The sequence below is a fragment of the Sinocyclocheilus anshuiensis genome, unplaced genomic scaffold, assembly GCF_001515605.1.
Source record: "Sinocyclocheilus anshuiensis isolate Anshui unplaced genomic scaffold, SAMN03320099.WGS_v1.1 scaffold555, whole genome shotgun sequence".
Lineage (NCBI taxonomy): Eukaryota > Metazoa > Chordata > Actinopteri > Cypriniformes > Cyprinidae > Sinocyclocheilus > Sinocyclocheilus anshuiensis.
The window spans coordinates 562,102-582,538 of record NW_015552571.1 but is presented as its reverse complement, the minus strand read 5'-3'; the positions used below and the strand labels follow the sequence as shown (position 1 = coordinate 582,538).

Here is a 20,437-nt window from a genome sequence, read left to right as displayed (position 1 = left end):
CGCTGAAGCGCCGTACCACCAGCACGAGAGCCCACGAAGAGCGTGCTTGACTGTAGTTTTATCACTACGCAGAAGGTCAGGAGCAGAACGATCCTGCCTTCCATATAGCCCATTAAACAGATAGTGCTACCTCAAACTCATACTATTGGTTGAGCCAGTGTTTCTGTGTCAGATTGGTCTGGATTTTTAATCAAATCATCTTAATATTTTGATAGCACCATAAATAATCTTTAAATTGCTTACTTTCTACATATAAAGTATTTAGCATTAAAACAAATGACACACATCAACTTCAATTTCACCTAACGACACTGTTCCTGCACTTGGCTAACTAGATAACTTTGTAACTGTGATGTTAATCCAATGTGGCACGGGTATGTATATTAAAACTTTTACTAATTGATTTGTAAAGCTGGTGCCCAAAGGCATTGCTGTCTTTCAAATGTTTCATTTGCTGCATTCACTGGACTTTTGACCTCCAAATTCCCTAAAAACACATATTTATTATTAAAAATAATGCATTACTCATAGACTTCTCTGTCAGAGGTAGCGGTTATGCAACTTGGTGTGTTGCTTCAGGCTATTTATCCTCGGATATATGCTAATAGGGTCCCTTGTCTATCTGTTTTTCTTTCATTCATCCCTCCAATCCTGCTGAGCAGAAGCCATGGAGCTTTAGGATGTGCATACATTGGTATATTCTCCATTTTGTGTCAGAGCACCTTTGTCTTGTTTGTCTCTTAGACTCTATCCATTATCTCTCTCTTACTGTTCTGCAGCCTCTCTGTCTTCTGGCTTTCACTGGCTCTCTCTGATCTCCAGACGTACTCTTGAAAATATAATCAAGCGCCTCTGAGTGTAAATGACTATGATTTAGTAAATCGTGACAGATTTATTGCGTCAGTTTTAAAAGGAGTTTTTAGGTCTGAGCTTCAGTGTACCAAAATAATTTGGCTTGGCACTTGTTACTGACCTGATTGAGGAGGAAGGTAGTGTGTTGACAGGCGGCAATATTTTCTCCGCAGACGTATCATAGATTATGAACCTGACTTCATGCTAAATAAAGACGCATTGATGTGCCATCCTGGATATATCGGTTTAAATAATGAAAAATAAGTCAAACAAACTAGCTAGACGGCTATAAAAAAGTCCATGTGTCTAAAAACACCTTAAACCATTCTAAGCTAGTTAGCTGGTTTTAGTTGATCTCTCAGGCTGGTTTTAAACACTTTTCAACCTGGTCGGTCTGGGAGACCAACACACATTAAATCAGCTAAACACCAGCTTGGCCAAGATAGGAGACCATCTTAAGCCAGCTAATACCTGTTTAGGATGGACTGAATTTTTTTTTTTTTTTTTTTTTTTTTTCCAGTAATATGGTGATAATATGGTGCAGTGATGGTATCAAATGATAATAACATGATGCTGAATCAGTGTTGTTGTAAACTAAAATGATTAAAAGTAGTTTTCGATAACTGAAATAAAGCTGATATAAAATAAAATATTAGATATTATATTTCAATATATTATAATTTAATATATTATAAATATTAGATAAAAACTGAAACATAAATGAAAATTAGAGATGCTGGCTTGGCAAGAACTGAAATGTGTTTAAGTTTTTAAAATTAGTAACATTTAAAAAAATAAGTAAACAAATGAAAGCTAAATAGAAAAATAAAAATGACAAAAACACAAAATTTAAACTAAAATGAAACGTTAAAATATATTTTTTTTAAATCTGATTTAAAATATATTAAATATATTATAATACTATAATGTAAGGGTCATTGCCATATTTAAATGTTGCTCAAAAGTACGTTGGGGAATAGCATGGTATTACCGTAGTATCTTCTGGTTTCTATTTTTATTCATTTTGTAATCACCTGTCTAACAAATTTGCAATCATTTAAATGAAGATCACTCGACAAAACCAGCAAGAATCCATCTAGAGATCTGCTAAGTTTACCTGTCCAAAGAGAGCATTGAGGTACTGTGTATAAGCCGCAGCAATAGCAGAATTCTGGCGGAAGGATCTACTGCCGCGGCGTCCTTGGCTGCCAGATGAGCCCCTGTGACCTGAGTTCTTCGAGTCTTTGGAGGAGTTACGAAGAGCAGAGCGTGGAGGATGAGCGTCTGATGTGGATGGAGGACGAGAGGAGCTGCTAAAGGAAGAGAAGAGCTGTAGCGACCGCACTGCACATCATTGCAACCAATGCAAGTATTGATTTAGAGCTACCCGTACCTTTCTTTTGAAGATGTTTTACTCCTCTGAGACATGCTAGTAGATAACGACAAGAAGAAAAGGAAGATTTTAGATGTTACTTATGTTGTTCTTTCTCAACTCGTATGCCAGTTTGTCCACATTGACATTGTAGTTACACAATTCTTCATGTAACTTTCATGCAACCATGCCCATTCCATTGACGCTGACATTTATAAAACATAACAATACTTTCCAGCCAAATTACTGCAACCTGTTTTACCCTAGTTTTCAGTGATTGGGCAGAGGCCTGATTCCAGTTGAGAAAATGCCCGGTGGGTCACTTCCTGGCATTATAATAATAGTCAGAAAGGTCATAGGCTGGAATTACAATGACCATTCCAAATGGCAGCTGTTTGATGCTATTGTTTTCCCTTTGTAGACAGACTTCTGTTTGAAGAGAAGGACACACGGCATAATCAAACGCACACTAGCGGCAGATCCAAGAGGACGGACTGTTCCTCCGAGCGCTGAATTAGATTCCGACAGGCACACAGACAGCCTATAAATTACAATCAACATTTTAATATGCCCAAGCAAAGCAGTGAACCTCTGTCTGTCCTCCTCCCATCAAAAAAGTCATTAGAACCGAAATTGTCAATGGCTCCTTACAAGCAACAAGCATGAATTCAAAATGAGCAAATCGTTCACGCAAAAACATTTATTTCTTAATGCCTTGGTGTTTGGATTCTCTGTAAATCTGTTGTGCTCCATTCATTGGTTTGGGAAAAAAAGCTCAAACAGAAAAGAAAATACTGAAAGAAATCTCTTTAACGTCTTAATAGTTTCTCTTAGACTATAACAATATTAAATGAATAGCAAAGTGCGAATTTTGCTTAAAATTTCAGATTAGTCCATGATCTCAAATCAGTCCAAAGCCAAATTATGCTCAACAGTGTTATCCACAGAGTGCAACAATCACAAACCAGAAGTAAAAATACATTTTTCCAATTCATTTTCTCCATAGGGAAACTGAACTCTATAATTCCCGCCTATTCACATGAAGCACTGTGAATGACAAGTCAGTCTTCCTACACTCGCAAACGACATATATTTGTGTATATGCATATTTGTATATATGTATATTCTAGAATAAACATCAAAATATGTTGTTTCTATACAAATAATCAACTTGAGGGTGCGGGGAGATTGGTTAGGACGATTCAAGGGACCGCTGAGGAGGGGCCCTGAACGGGATTTCTACCGAGGGGGACCATTCACAATGCTTTGTGCGATTGTAGTTCTTTCCTTTCTTTAACCTTTGGACTCTAGGTCTTCAAGTATCATTACAAGTGTAGTGAAAATGGCCTCTGTGAACTTCAGTATTTATATAAGCGCAGCAATTGCATTGTTCATCTTGTTGCTTCAGTAATTGTTTTTTACAACATGGACTATTTTTTCTTAGCAGTAGCTTTAAATTAATATAGACTACAGATAAAATATACAATAATTTAATTTATATCAATATCTCATGTCCACATATTTATTTATTTGATTGTAATGTATCTTAAAAGAGATTGAGTTTTTTTTTTTTTGGAAACGAACCCGCTGCGTTGATTCTAATTATATTTGTGGTGTATTTAAAAGGGTGGCTTTGATAAATCAGTATGTTGGCTCAAATTAAATCTGAAAAAAATGTAGTTAAATAAAAGGTTGCTTTAGAAAATTTCTAATTACTTGTGAGTCTTCACACAGTCACAGCAAACTGATTATTCATATTTCAAATGAGATGAAACATACTAAAAGACAGTACGTGGGCTCCGTCTGCTCTGGGTAATTTGGTGAATTTATTTCAGCGCACTAGTGACTCTCACTGAGAGGAAAAACCTGCTTCGCTAATCTACAAGAGTTATTAAACTAAGTGACCAATTGCTGTCAATCAGCACGTTGACACAAGCAATTTCAGCTCCTAATTCCTCTAATTGGAATAATTTAACAGAGGAGTGTGGGGATAATTATGAAACAAACTGATAGAATCGTCTAAGAGAGCCAAAGCTGTGCTGGGGCAAAGAAGACGAGGCTGCTCCATTTCCCCCCCTAATTACGATAAGATACCGAACCTTTTTGATGCAAGTTTTGATACACAGAAAGTAATTACTTCTAAAATTACATATGAGATGATTGGTTTGCTAGAATGCTGAAAACGGTGACATTCCTCCACCTACCCCCCCATCTATCAGAATAGATTGAACGTGGACCTTCAGAGATAGAAATCTTTAGCACCCTGAAAGACTCAATCACATTGAGATATCTGTCCAAGCCAAGGGCATCAGATACAGGCTTTCAAATGGCTTTGTCTTACTGTTTGACAGGTGAATGCTGAATAGAATCATTAGGACAGACTTTTTATTGAACTGTCGCTGGTGTTAGAACTTTGATAAACTTTTAACTTTGTCAAAAATCAACTTGATTTCAGTTATTTGTATAATACTTTTCACAATATATTGTTTCTAAGCAGCCAGTTGCAAGGAAAACACCCTAAGACGTTAAAACCGATATGGAGAAACTCAGCTGGGGAAGTCTATCTACTACATTATAAACTATATTATATATATATATACACATACAGGTACATCTAAAAAAATTAGAATATCATGAAAAAGGTGTGAAAGTGAAACCCATATATAGATTCATTACACGGAAATATTTCAAGCCTTTATTTCTTGAAATTTTTATGATATCCCTTTTGCTGGTGCACCTTTTCCTACCACACTTTTTCCTTCCACTCAACTTTCTGTTAACATGCTTGGATACAGCATTCTGTGAACAACCAGCTTCTTTAGCAATTAACTTTTGTGGCTTACCCTCCTTGTGGAGGGTGTCAATGACTGTCTTCTGGACATCTGTCAAGTCAGCAGTCTTCCCCATGATTGTGTAGCCTACTGACCCAGACTGAGAGACCATTTAAAGGCTCAGGAAACCTTTGCAGGTGTTTTGAGGTAATTAGCTGATTAGGGTGTGACACCATGACTTTCCAATATTTCCAAACTTTTTCACAATATTCAAATTTTCTGAGACACTGAATTTTGGGTTTTCATTATCTGTAAGCCATAATCATCACAATTTCAAGAAATAAAGGCTTGAAATATTTCACTCTATGTGTAATGAATCTATATAATATATGGGTTTCACTTTCTGAAATGAGTGACAAAAAATATTGACCTTTTTCATGATATTCTAATTTTTTTAAATGTACCTGTATATATTGTTTTGGATATGAAAAAATTATCAGTGTGCATGATTATTATTTTTAAATTCATGTTCCCTTGTAATCTTTAATCAAAATGACTTCCCCTCCCATTGAAATGACTTTTCGCCTCTTCTCTGATTACGTGTTTTCCAGGCATGAGGGCGGAACAACTTGTCACTTGTCACATGAGATTGCAGCAATTAGAAAACAACAACGATCTAATCAGTTCCCGATGGACAAAATTAAATCCCGCTCTACCCGCTTTCTTTTCCTTTTTCTCGTTCGAGAAGCCATGTCACTCGATTAGCCTATACATCACAATAAGGAAGACAAGACTATTGCAACTTCCATTTCATGGTGACATATTACTTGTTTTATTTTTTTACTCTAGGGTGGAAACATGCTTGCATAGATATGTCAGAAGTTGAAACACATATGTTGGATGTTATAACTGAGATTATTTGTGTGGTCAGGTTTTGTTTACATTATGGGGACCAAATGTAGGATAGTAAAACCTTAAGGAAATGGCTTAATAAACATACTAAATGTCATCATGAATATATAAAAAATTTAAAGCATAGGAAAATAGCTCAGTGTAAAAACATTCAAAGTAAATTTAAAGTCCCTAAAAAACTACTGTTTACAGTACTATTTAAAAGTCTGGGGTCTGTTTTAGAAAGAAGTATCTTATGCTTACCAAGGCTTTTTTTTTTTTTTTGTAAAAAAGGTAATATTGTGAAATATTATTATAATTTAAAATCTATTTTAGTATATTTAAAAATGTAATTTATTCCTGTGATGGTAAAGCTGAATTTTCAGGATCATTACTCCAGTTTTCAGTGTCACATGATCCTTCAGAAAATGATTCTAATATGCTGATTTAGTACTTTAGAAACATTTCTTAGTATTGTCCTGCTTAATATTTTGTGGTACATTTTTTCAGGATTCTTCGATAAATACAAAGGTAAAAAAATAAAACAGCATTTATCTGAAATAAAAATTGTCTGTATATGTTTGTGTGCTAAGGATGTACAGTATAAAGCAGTTATTTAAAGCCCCTTGTTCACTACAGTAATTCTGCCTTGTTTTGTGATCTCCTCGTGAGATCCATCACGAGGCCTTTGGCACTAGATCAATCACAGATTGCAAGAACTTTCCTGGGTTACATCTGAAAACAAGCCACAGAACAATACCCACTGAACGCTCAGACTGGCGCGATCGATCCCCATTACTGATTTTGTGTCATGGTGCCGAAATGAGGCTGGCCCCCTCCTTTGCCATTACGGCCACGCAGCGATGGGATTTATCTTGCTCGGCCTGGCAGGCCCTGACAATCCACTATCAGCTGCTGCATTTAGAGTAGCTGCTGTTTAGATCTAGACAAACTTTACATCTGACTGCCTGCCTTCAATGGCTCAACACTCCTCTGTGGCTGTCATTCATGTCCTCAACATAACTGTAATTATTTCCCGCGTATGTTTCAGTAATTACAGTCTGACTGCTTCCCTTCCTGTCAGTTTCTGAACTAATACAGCAAAGCTTTTGAAAAAGATTGCCGCTATGGCTGTCACCATGTGCCTGATATGTTACTGTTGAACATGCTTTGTTGTTAGTGAGGTTTGAAGTAAATTAGACCCGTTTGCTACCACGAAAGAGCTTCTATAGCGAGTTGAAAGAGTTTATGCAAGATGCCTCTAATATCTTACTACATTATTTTTTAGCTTACCTTCAGAATGAGGAGAGAAAAATGTACAATCCAGAACCACTCGAGTCGATCTTTTTAAAATCAATTCCTTCTCCTCTGAGAGAATGTGTGGATTGACTGTAGAAAGTGACCCTTCACCCTCCTTTGATAATCTGTGTAGATGATAATCTTTCTAAATATGTTTGGATTAGCATGTCAGATGAGCATGTTGATGATGTGTTTGGTTTAAGCCGTGCAAGTGTTCCTGTGAATGTGACTGTCTGGAACAGACACATTGCTCTGCACAATGTAAAACATTTCTATCTACTTCAACTTAATAACTTAATTTCAGTTGCTGCCTTAAATGCTTAAGTACTCAAACTGGCTGTATCATTTAAACTTGCATTATATAAAACTGACTTTAAAAATTAGGCTGAATCCCGCATAACCAATTTGAAATTGGTTAAATTAACTTGAGGAGTTAAAGTGATGGGGAAAAAGCGTATGTTACTTAACTTAGATCTATTGTTTTTTTCATGCCTTGAACAGATATCAGTATGGTTATAAAACTACTGGGGCTAGTTGTCACAAGGTTTGTACGTCAAAAGTCTAAAGGCATAAATGTGTTTTCTTTAGCCAGTGTTATTTTAGTGTTATTTATAAACTATTAGCATATTTATTAATATTTTAAATGAGCTTTTATTTATATTTGCAGTTTTCAGTTTATTTTAAGTTTAAGTTTTAGTCATTTTATTATGTGCTTTTGTCATTTTTTATTAGTTTTTGTTTTTATTAAATTTTTTTGCTTCAGTAATTGTAGTACTTTTTCCCCCAAGGAAATATTTCTAATCTCTATTTCGATTAATGATAGTTTTAGTTAACAATAATGATGCCATCTCTAGTATTTTTTAACCTCCCTTGTCTTTTCTTATTTTTAGTAAGGTTATTTGTCTAAAATTTAGTTTGGGGCACATTGTCACAAGTTATCATTTTATACAGTTTTTACACAAATATAAAAATATTTGATTGGACAAAATTACCTTATACATTTTTGTTATTTTTTCAGAATTTGTTTTTCATACTTATTTGACTGTGTAGAAGCCTATAGGCTCCATTGTGAAAGTTTACCACATATAGTGTGACAACATCTATTGGGGCATGTTGTCACAAAAGTAAATGAACTGTTTTCTTTTTCCTGCTGACAGTGGATATAATCAATAGTCTTTTTGTAGCCAATACTATAATGTATGTGTCTATACAGAAGCTGATCTTGAGTAAAAGTGTGACGACTAGCCCTGCTCTCCCCTTTGCACTGTGTCTGTGTACTGATCCAGCATTTGACCCAGTCAGCCAGAGGTCAGGCAAGATTGTCTGAGAGATTGATTCTAACTTTGTTCATGAAGTGTGAGTGAACTCTGAACACGCCAGTGACAGCTGATTGCAAGGTTCATGAATGTAATTACAGCTCCAAATTGTGACATAAATAAGCTCGAACTATTGCCGATAATAAGGTCCTAATGAACGGCTGTCATGAAGACAAAGATTTGGAACATGTATTTAGGAACAGTTCGGCCACATCATTGCATGGACTTTTAATTAAGCCGAAGAACTTAACCCTAGGGCAGAGTCTCATCTTTTTACCAGACTATGTCTCGAAGATAATCATTAAACATTTTAATTAAGATAAAAAATGGATAGTAATACAGCCGGGGTAAATTCAAAGTCCATAAAAAAGCTTTATAATGAAAAGTCGCATAATTAAATCTCAAATTTGTGCTTGCAGCAAAACAGGAACACAAACACCTCCTCTGTGTGTTTCTTTAGCTTCAAGGCTATAGGAAAATGCTAGGAGAATGTTTGCGTGATTGCATGCAGAGTAATGTACTGTAGCCTGCTGTACATTATGCATAATTCCCATCTGCATAATTATGCCAGATGGTTTCTAATGTATTCAAGACTCTTCGAAAGGTCACGGGTTCACATTATTTCAATAGCTTCAACAGCTTATTTACTTCTGTTTACAGTATATCATGAGTTATAATTATCATAAGGAAGCAATTCATTGTGTCTTAGTAAATTAGCTTTCTTAGACAAGAACTGCAAATGTGTCAAAATGTTGTCCATCAACGTTCATGCCTGAGACAAGAGAGCAAGAGTCATTATTGATGTTTTCTTGGCCTCTCTTCTTGCCCGCTGTCCTTCATGGCATTTGTCAAAAGAAAGCGAGACACCCTTTTTTTTTTTTTTTTTTCTCTTAATCTATACAGTGGAAGTCAGTGGGGTCTAGTGTTGTTTGATCCCCAACATTCTTCAAAAAATCTTCTATTTGTGGGAAAACCTCAGGCCTCACTTCAGGCACTTTTTTAAATTGTGTGTCATTTATAAAGCCAAAATTTCTCATGATGGCTTATGGGCAGTCTGCATTACATAATTTGTGGCATAAGAACAGTCCTAAATGACAGTTCACACCATCTGTGTGTAGCCAGATCATTGTCTGCACACTTGGTCCACTAGGTAGTGTGCACCTCCAACACATCCATCTACACTCATGGTAAATAAAGAGACTTTGGAAGTCTTGTGCACTGAATTACAATAGAAAAAAATTGGCTTTGAAATAGGGCTGTGCGATTTGGGAGAAAATATCAACCTGCTGACAGTGGATATAATCAATAGTCTTTTTGTAGCCAATACTATAATGTATGTGTCTATACAGAAGCTGATCTTGAGTAAAAGTGTGACGACTAGCCCTGCTCTCCCCTTTGCACTGTGTCTGTGTACTGATCCAGCATTTGACCCAGTCAGCCAGAGGTCAGGCAAGATTGTCTGAGAGATTGATTCTAACTTTGTTCATGAAGTGTGAGTGAACTCTGAACACGCCAGTGACAGCTGATTGCAAGGTTCATGAATGTAATTACAGCTCCAAATTGTGACATAAATAAGCTCGAACTATTGCCGATAATAAGGTCCTAATGAACGGCTGTCATGAAGACAAAGATTTGGAACATGTATTTAGGAACAGTTCGGCCACATCATTGCATGGACTTTTAATTAAGCCGAAGAACTTAACCCTAGGGCAGAGTCTCATCTTTTTACCAGACTATGTCTCGAAGATAATCATTAAACATTTTAATTAAGATAAAAAATGGATAGTAATACAGCCGGGGTAAATTCAAAGTCCATAAAAAAGCTTTATAATGAAAAGTCGCATAATTAAATCTCAAATTTGTGCTTGCAGCAAAACAGGAACACAAACACCTCCTCTGTGTGTTTCTTTAGCTTCAAGGCTATAGGAAAATGCTAGGAGAATGTTTGCGTGATTGCATGCAGAGTAATGTACTGTAGCCTGCTGTACATTATGCATAATTCCCATCTGCATAATTATGCCAGATGGTTTCTAATGTATTCAAGACTCTTCGAAAGGTCACGGGTTCACATTATTTCAATAGCTTCAACAGCTTATTTACTTCTGTTTACAGTATATCATGAGTTATAATTATCATAAGGAAGCAATTCATTGTGTCTTAGTAAATTAGCTTTCTTAGACAAGAACTGCAAATGTGTCAAAATGTTGTCCATCAACGTTCATGCCTGAGACAAGAGAGCAAGAGTCATTATTGATGTTTTCTTGGCCTCTCTTCTTGCCCGCTGTCCTTCATGGCATTTGTCAAGTGGTGGGGGGGGGGGTAATGTTGAGGTGAGCCGTCAGTCTATTACGCTCAATTATGCTTACTGTGCTTCAAAAAGGCCTGATTTTGTGTTGCACATTTTCCTCGAAACTTTTATTTTTTTTCTCAGAAACAACCAAAAGGCAAGTCAAGCAATAATCTTATTCCAGTGTGAGCTCCCAATAGACATGGGCCATTTAAAACTGAGCAACAAAACCGGAGTCAGCGAATTAAACTCCTGCTGCCATTGCTGAAACATAAACTCCATATTCAGTGAAATGACAGAGTACAGTTAAGTGAAATTCTCAGAACGTTTGTGTTATGTTCTCAGAATGTGCGGCATGTGGATTCATTCTTCAGACATACTGTGTGTGCAAGAAATAGCAACGTTGACACTGTGCAGTATGTGATAATGTTTCAATTTCAGTGTTCAGTGGGTAGCGGTGTTCATCCATGCGGGCTGAGGGTAACGCAAGGTGTGTTTTTGAACAGGGACTGTTATGGATTAGGGTTCAGGTGTGATGGTGCGGAATGCTAGAGGTGACTAATGATTCTGCATGAGCACATAATGGCAGCATTCTGCTTCATTAAACATGGCTTTAAAATTGCTAGACACATCAAAAAATAAGATGTCTCATGCTGGTATGTGCGTCGTCTTGGTCTCACACAGAGAGACATGCATGAATAGATCCAACACCCGCACACTTAAAAACAGACCATTGTCATACATTTTATAATTTTTCTAAGTATGTGACGGTGTAGAATGGAGTAATGACTCCTGACAATTCAACTTTGCCATCACAGCAATAAATTACATTTTAAAATATATTAAAATAGAAAATAGTTCTTTTAAATTGTAATAATATTTCACATTATTACTGTTTTTACTGTATTTTTGATTAAATAAATGCAGCCTTGGGGAGCATAAGAGACTTAAAATATCTTATATTTGCTTGCTCACATGTCCCAAAAGCATATTGGGAAAATACTCTAGAATGATGATGATATCAGATAGTGATAAATACCATAATGAATGATTACCATTTTTATATAGGCTACCATAATGTGGATGCACTATAGAGTGGCACTACGTATATCACCTATCGTTTGATATTAAATCATATGATTTTTTTTTTGTATTGGCTAATATTTAATTGTTTTTTTGTTTTCACAAGTTTAAATAATCCTTTTACAAATTAAATTAAAATATTTTTTAAATACAGATATTCCATGTACAGTCTCTCATTTCTCAAAGGTTGATAAAACTACATGCATAATATATATATATATATATATATAATTATTATTATTATTTTAAAAAAATTATTACATTTAAATGTGCATGATCATTTCCCCTCCTTTTTTGTTTAGATTAACTTCATCAAAAGCTCACTTAAAGTTAGTTCTTAAAAACAGTAATATAACATTGTTAAATGTAACATTTAGGTAATCTCAAAAAAAAAAAAATGTTTGTAGTCCTGTACATTGCAATGTTCTAATGTCTAAATGCATTTGTAGCATTTAACAACTAATTTTAGTTTTAAATGTTACATTATTGTTGTTTAATTGGACAAAGTAACGTGGAATTTTAATATAGGATATTTATTGATTCTCTACCATTAAAATAACATTAAAATAATTACAGACTTATCAGTACAAGCTGGAATTTTGATATCAGTGTATTGCTAGTTTAAATAATGCTTCAAGGTATTTTAAAGGGTTACTCCACCCCGAAATGAAAATTCTGTCATTAATTACTCACCCTCATGTCGTTCCAAACCCGTAAGACCTCCGTTCATCTTCGGAACACAAATTAAGATATTTTTGATGAAATCCAAGAGCTCTCAGACCCTCCCATAGACAGCAATGTAACACGATCAACGTCCAGAAACGTAGCAAGGAGATCGGTAAAATAATCCATGTGACATCAGGGGTACGCAAAGAAAACAAAAATAACGACTTTATTCAACAATTTGTCTCCTCCGCGTCACCCTGGTGCCATTTTGGAGAATATCCACTGAGCGTAAACAGCGTATGCGGTTCTGTGTCTGCCGCACCACACGGATACGGTGTTTTCGTTCAAATCAAAGCGTAAATAAATGTAGAAAACGTTGATCGTGTTACTTGCATTGCTGTCTATGGAGGGTCAGAGAGCTTATCTTAATTTGTGTTCCGAAGATCTTACGGTCTTATGGGTTTGGAACGACATGAGGGTGAGTAATTAATAACAACATTTTCATTTTGGGGTGAAGTAACCCTTTAAACTAGATATTACAGGGTACCATGTCAAAAAAAAAGTAGAATGGTACCTTTTTGCAAGTTGTCTCTTTACCAGCTGACTGAATTCCACTCTCTGGTAGTTCTTGCAAACCTTCTCACATTTCCATCCAGTTGTTGTTATTGTGCAAGAATATATTTTTTTTCCATAGCATTGATTTATGTCTCTATTTATGTTATTTTTAATCCCTCTTTCCTTCCATCCTCTTGTCTTTTTCTCTTAATATTTGCATTTTTATCTTTCCTTTATACCACAGTCACCTTCAAATCCGGTCTATCATCTTGCCCTAGAGGTAATATCTGGCACACTCCATTTCTCTATTTATTCTCTGCAGTATGTTGAACAGAGCCAACCTGTACACTGTATGTCTGCATCTACATATATGCATTTTTCTTTCTGGTGTATATATGTGTATATATAAGAAAGAGTGGGAGAGTATGCTATCAATCACAGTCATGTCAGTTTCTCCAGCAAAACTAACCTATTATCAGTCATGTCAACAGCATGAAAAGCAAGGCCCCATTAGGGAGTAACAGGAGCAGAATGAAAGAATAATCAGTGAAAACAAGAGAAGGACGAAAGGTGGAAAAGAGGATGTTGTATAAGAGAGAGAAAATGCAGCAAGGGGGAAAGGGGGACGATGAAGAGGAGGGAGAAATTGGGTCATTTGGAAACGTGAAGTGGCTGAGTTGGCACCAAGCTGTGAGTGCTGTGGTTGGTTAGTCCCCAGCTCAGGATTATCCCTGGAGAGGAACTAATTTAACCCCCTGAGAGAAGAGTTCACAGACAGGCAGAGTATGCATTGTGATAAATACTGCATAACTGCACACTGCTACGTGAGACTTACGTAACTTCAAAGCCGTGAAAGAAACTTGCCACTCTGTAGTTTATTTTCCTCGACCCTGAAAAGTCCCGCAGTGAGAGCAAAATGTCTTCCAAATTCTGGATGAATGAATCTGTCCAAATAATAAATTATTATAAAAACATTTTCTATTAAAATAATAATAGGTTGGTTATGTGTAAACACAGTCTTGCAACATATTCAATAATTAATCATTTGCAGTCTGCCTGAAGGAATAAACTCTCTTTTAGTCTTGTTTTCTTACCCTTCATTTTAAAAAGTCACAGTGGTCAATTGAATAAGTATAATTGTTTAACTGCCATACTGTTAAAATCTGTATTTTTAAGTAGTGTTGTTATGATTTTTTCTTTTTTTTTCAATTGTATTTTATTTTACTTCTTTTTTTTTTTTAATCTTTGTGAATGATTCATCTATTCACTCATAATACTCACTCACTAGTTGTCACCTACTTGTATAATGCTGATCCATGAATCAGTCCAAATGATAAATGGGTAGAAAGAATTGATTGAAAGCATGGATATTATTATTTAATATTATTCATATTAAATTTCATTGTTTATTATTATTATTATTATTTATTTATTTTTAAATATTTACATGTTCTTTTATTAAATATTTTTAATTATTCATTTTCATTTATTTTATTGTATGTTAATATTTGTATTATTTTATAACCTCTTCTGTTTTTCGCAAGTTCAATTAAATAATCCTTTTACATTTTTTTTAGTGCTGTCAAATGATTAATCTCGATTAATCGTTTGACAGCACTACATTTTTTAAATACAAATATTCCGTGAATAGTCTCTCATTTCTCAAAAGTTCATAAAACTACATGCAAAATATATATTATGAAAAAAATGTCATGTAAGTTACATCAAATATTACAATATATACACCTCACAGCCACATAGTTCAAACTCTTTATTAACTGAATCATGGCTTGACCATTCAGTCGAAACCCTTCTTTGAAGTTTTTCAAGATGTGTGTGATGCATCATCAACAAACCACTTATGCTTCCATTTGGAATACTGTTGATGAGTTCTGACTGTTGTTGCATCCCACACAGTGCTTTCAGCTTTTCAGAGAGCAGCGGTGGTGTTTTGTGAGGCAGTTGGGTGACTGGAATCTAGCTCGTTTCCCCCACAGCTGAACAGAAAAGTCATATGTCCGTTGAACTGAGGAGAGAGAGAGAGAATTTGGCACAGCAGTGCTTACTGACTGTCAGGACTACAGATGAGACTGGCAGAGGGCTAATAGGACCTGCCTGTCTTATAAAAGAGAAAAAGAGCAAAACGGAGTCTCAGATGGACAGGGACTGTGATGTGTTATCATTAGTACGTGAAAGTGAACGATGACAGAGGTGGATTCCTCTGAGATGGAAAAACGGAAAACTAACAGGACAGTGTGGGTGTGAACTATAAGCATAATACCATTTACACAGTGCTCTCTGTTTTCAAAGATTAAAGATTAAAAAGTTTCAACGATTAAAGTTGGCATGAGATGAAAATTTACCCTAACTAGGCCTGTTTTCTACAGTAGATCTTATTACAATTAATCTGTTTGTTTATTTTTCTTTTCTTTTTTGTTGCTGTTGTTGTTAATTTGACCTTATAGTGTTTAATCAAAATTCTCTCTAGTGACGTGTAGGGATGCAGGCTAATTTTAGAAGTCTTGATTTTGATGCATAGGCCTACTTCTTGCATGAATAAACTACAAACACATTGTCCATAACATAGGATGAATTGGATATGCTAATCCATTTATTGTGCAGTGGCGAGTTATAACGTCAGTATTGTGTGATATAAATTCGCAATTGCAAAAAAAAGAAAGTCGCAATTCTTAGAAATAAAGTCGGAATTGTGAGAATTGGACTTTATGACAACTCACAATTGTTTATTTCTTACAATTCTGAGAAAAATGTCAGAATTGCAAGATATAAACTCGGAATTGCGAGAAAAAGTCAGAATTGCGCGATACAATTTTTTCTCACATTTGCGAGAAAAAAGTCAGAATTGCACGTTTTTATCTCACACTTCTGACTTTATTTTGTGCGTTTGCAAGTTTATATCCCGCTATTCTGACTTGCAATTGTGAGTTTATATTATGCAATTTTGAGAAAAAATGTCAGAATTGCGAGTTTATATCTCACCACTGAGAAAAAAGTCCGAATTGTGATTTTGTTTTACGCAGTTCTGAGAAAAAGTCAGAATTGTGAGATTTATTTTTTATTCAGTGGCAGAAACGGCTTCCATATGTAACTCATCAACACCCTTTTTTAAATACACTCCAAAATACTTATCCACCCTCTAGTGTCTGGAATCAAAACTACAACTCAATATGGCTCCAACTTGACATGTTGAAGACTTTTTCAATCATTTAGGTGTAAATATGCGCATTTATCTGCTTCCATTTTTGAGTGCAATGCCCACCTCTCAAAATCCAGTTAACAACTGATGCATAAAACCAAGTCGTTGCCCACATTTTTTAATTTTCGATTATCTGGAGTTACATCGCAATACAGAAGAAAATATCTGTCGTTACTTCAGTTTCATTGCAGATTTAACTATATTAGCATTTTAAAAAAGAAGTCTCAAATTCAGCTAATTATAGCAAAGCCTTGTCCGAATATCTAAATGTAATATGTGCTCTAAACTCTGACATAATTTATTTTTTACCATAAAAAATAGCTTGTTGTCATGTATTAGTTGAGTAATTATTACTCAACATCACTATTAATTGATGGTCTGTGGTGAATATGTAGGTAGGTGTGGCTTTGGGGCTCCGCCTTCTTTGATGTGGAAATCTTCTCTGGTTCATTTTCTTCTGTTCAGTCCGTCGATGTCAGATGCAAATAGAAACACATAGCAAATATTTACATATTCCACAAAACATTGTTCCCAGCAGTGGGGAATACTTGTTCACTGACACAGTCGCTGTCTACTGCTGTAACGCACAACATGAGTCTAAAATCGCTTACTCTCTGAGGAGGTCCTTTTGAGTAATGTGTGAAGTATGAATACAATCTGGACATACTCCACCATGTTTCCATTGTCATGTGACCTACCAGCTTTGTTGCCATTCACAAATCCTCTCCCGTGGCCTCATGGGATAGTAAAGTACCCATTAGATGTGCACTTCAAAATCTCACCTGAAAATAGTAGGTCATCTAGGTACTTTTTGCCTGTTGTTTCATAAATACTGTGAATTTGGACATTCATGCTACTCTTTTTGTGCTTACTACATAGGGAAGTATATGATTTTAAACCAAAACAATTTGTTTTGGTGAACAAAATCAAAAGAGTCACTGGGATGCAACTAGCTATTAAGGCTCTTCTAGGATGTGTAATAGTTTGGTAATCGAGCATGAACACACTATTAGTCATGTCACTCCAGAATCTTAGAACGGAATAGATTTATCTTGGAATCAAAGATTCGATTCATTTTTAGGGTCGACTCCCACCCGGGCTCTCCGAGAAGATAACAGGCAAGCTTGTACATTTGAGGACAGAGACATATGTGCAAGGGCAAGAACATCCATCTATTCCCAGTGTATTTGGAGAACCGAGAGATAAATATATCTGTGCGAGAACCCTTTTCAGTTTGTGTATGTAAATCAAGGTGAATTCTTTCGGTGTCCCATGCTAATGTAGAGACTAGGTCGGCCATGGCATTTGTAATGGAGGATGACAGGTTATTTGTAGTGGTGTATCAGCCACTGATTATTACTTTTCTATGTGGTAAGAGAGAGCCATTGAACCATCACTGTGTTTGTGCTCATATGACTCTATCTAGCATGCTCATTTGCCTTCTGTGTTTAACATATTTGGCGAATATGGATGAATATGCACAGAATATAAATTAAAAGCAGATAAATATCTTTTAAATGAGAGACAATCGCTTTGCTTCAGCAGGTCCATCCTTCAATGTGTGGTTTTATGTCAGGCAGCAAAAATAGATTTTCATACATAATTCATTATTAACACACTCTATTATTCTGAAGTTATGCATGTGCATTTATCAATGCAGTGTGGGATTTTTGCTATGAATCATACTTAGCATTTATTTTATGCTAGGGATGTTAGGAACATGTTTGAATGCTCTAATATCCATGTTGGTTCCAGCGTCATGAGATGTAGCCCATTGCACAATTATACTGAGATTGTGATGATTGACCTTCATGTGACAAGGTCACCTTCAGCTCAAAAGCAGCACTGAATGTTTATCTAATTGCTAATTATTTTTGCAGACACATTACTGATTTGGTTTTAGCGGTGCACAAATTAGCACCTATGCCAAAAGTGAAAACCGAAGGTTTTAGGCTTATATCTCCCAGTTCATCAGCATTTGTAGAATAGCCAGTGTTTTATTTATTTATATTTTTTTTGGCATAGCATCATCTTTCATCTTTCTTGTCCCTCTCTTCCTCTTCTGTGAATTCATCATGAGAGGTATACAGAACCTGACCAAGTTTGTTTTTGCACCTCAGCAAGATTCCTGCTAAACTGAGCCAAGATATGCCACATCTGGGGCTTAAATAAGACTGAAATTTACACTCTCTATCTTTACTAGAGACACATGCAAGTCTGTTAAAACACCATCTGCAATAAACTTGAATGGTTTTTATGTTACACTCTTTAAAATAAAGGTTCTTTATTGGCATTGATGATTCCATGAAGAAACTTTAACATCTATGGAAACTTTTCATTGCACAAAAGTTTCTTTATAGTGAAAAAAGATTATTTATATTATTCAAATGTTCTTTATAATCGTCCTTTTTAAGAACTGTAAACTGAACTTTCTTTGAGGAACCCAAAATGGTTCTTCTATTTTTGGAACTGTTATTTTTAAAAGTGTAAAATCAGAATGGTGTATGATTAAATGCAGTAATAAAGTAAAATAATCTGCCAAATAAAACACTTATTTATGTATGGAGATTGGGCCTATGTTGTGACAACAGGAACATTTTAAAACTGAGAATGATTTTCATGACACACATTTTTCTGACAGAACTCCTGAGGAGGCAGAACAGTAAAATATGAGTATATCTCTAGCATATCTCAGCACCAACTGGTCACGTACAAGCTCCCATGATGCATTTTTTTCTCCATTGTTTCTATAGCCAGTGCTGCGGCAAAGCTTTGATGACGGAGGTTTTTGTGCAGTTTTCTGTTAGAATAGATACTTTTTCCTGACTAAACATCTTTTTCCTCTCTTTAACAACACAAAATGTTTTTTTTTTCTTTGTGGATGTATGTAACAAAAAGAAGCACAATTAGATGATATAGTTGTAAACTGGGTTAATTATTAATAATGTAATAAATATGAAATATCTGAAATATTAACAGTAGTTTTTGGATCTTTTTCAAAACTCTGAAATTAGATTTTTTGTGTGTGAATTTTATCCTGTAAGCTAAAATGTATAACATGATTATTTTAAATAAAATAATATAATAAAATAATTTATATAATGTTATGTCATCATTGTCACGTTCTAGGAGAATTTGGCAGAGAGAGTCCAGAGAAGTTCGTAGGAGTGAACGGTAGACCGGACAGTGAGTGACTGTGCTGTGTGTGTATTTGTAGTGTGGCTTGATTGGTGACAGCAGGTGCGGGTGATCAGAACTCAGGTGACTGTGATCGGGTAATTATCCTGGATGGTGACTGAAGTGACTGTGATGAATCCCTGACAATCATATAGTAGGTGTTATTCAAACAAGTAAACACAATGAAATCACACTGGTAAACATACATTTCATTAATAGTTTTGTGTTTTCTTAATCGATTTTAATCGAATAATTGGATTCGTTTGAACAAATCAGATCCAGTCCTTTTTCTGAACTGGGTCAACCGAAAAGGTTTGATTCAAAAGAATGACTCATTCAGGAATCCACAACATCGCTACTTTTCACATGAACGCCACAGTAGAGCTAGTGCAGGGTTTTCGGCGAATAACTTACATTTTAATCTTTTCCTTACACAAAGCTATCATAAGGCTTCTGAAGACTTTGAATATGCATGAGTCGTATGGACTGCTGTTATGGTATGTTCAGTGTTGGGAAGGTTACTTTGGAAATGTAATAGGTTACAGATTACAAGTTACCCTACTTAAAATGTAATAAGTAGTGTAACTTTTCAATTACTTTATTAAAGTAATGTAACTGATTACATTTGATTACTTTTTGATTACTTTTCTAAATTTCTAATGTTTTCAACTGTTAATCATTTTCAAACATGTAAACCAGGCAGGGTTAAACTTACAATATGTGCTCAACACTGATAACTGTCAGACTTTCTAAATCCTTCATCACTTGAATTAAGATTATAATATTTTAATTTTAAAGGAGACATTGGATGCAAAATATCTTCATTTGCATATAAATGTGTCTTAGCAGTGTGTGGACACAACCACCCTACAATGATAAAAATGCACTCCTTTTTTTTTAATCCCCCAAAAACCTAACAGGCTCAATTATCAAGCCATTTGATTTTGGAAA

General features: G+C 35.3%; 1 protein-coding gene across 2 annotated transcripts in view; it reads right to left on the bottom strand.

The window, feature by feature from the left end:
* cabp4 (calcium binding protein 4) overlaps window positions 1-7,305 on the bottom strand; it is a 13,330-nt gene extending 6,025 nt beyond the window's left edge. The window contains exons 1-3 of one of the 2 annotated variants that reach the window (XM_016455831.1): window positions 7,180-7,305; window positions 2,246-2,281; window positions 1,970-2,165 (exon numbers count right to left, since the gene is read on the bottom strand). In XM_016455831.1, the coding sequence (XP_016311317.1) occupies window positions 1,970-2,165; window positions 2,246-2,280 (231 nt within the window). In that variant the 5' untranslated portion in view covers window position 2,281; window positions 7,180-7,305. The remainder of the gene's footprint in view (window positions 1-1,969; window positions 2,166-2,245; window positions 2,282-7,179) is intronic. The other variant, XM_016455832.1, reaches the window with a different exon arrangement.
* Window positions 7,306-20,437: the final 13,132 nt, after the last annotated feature.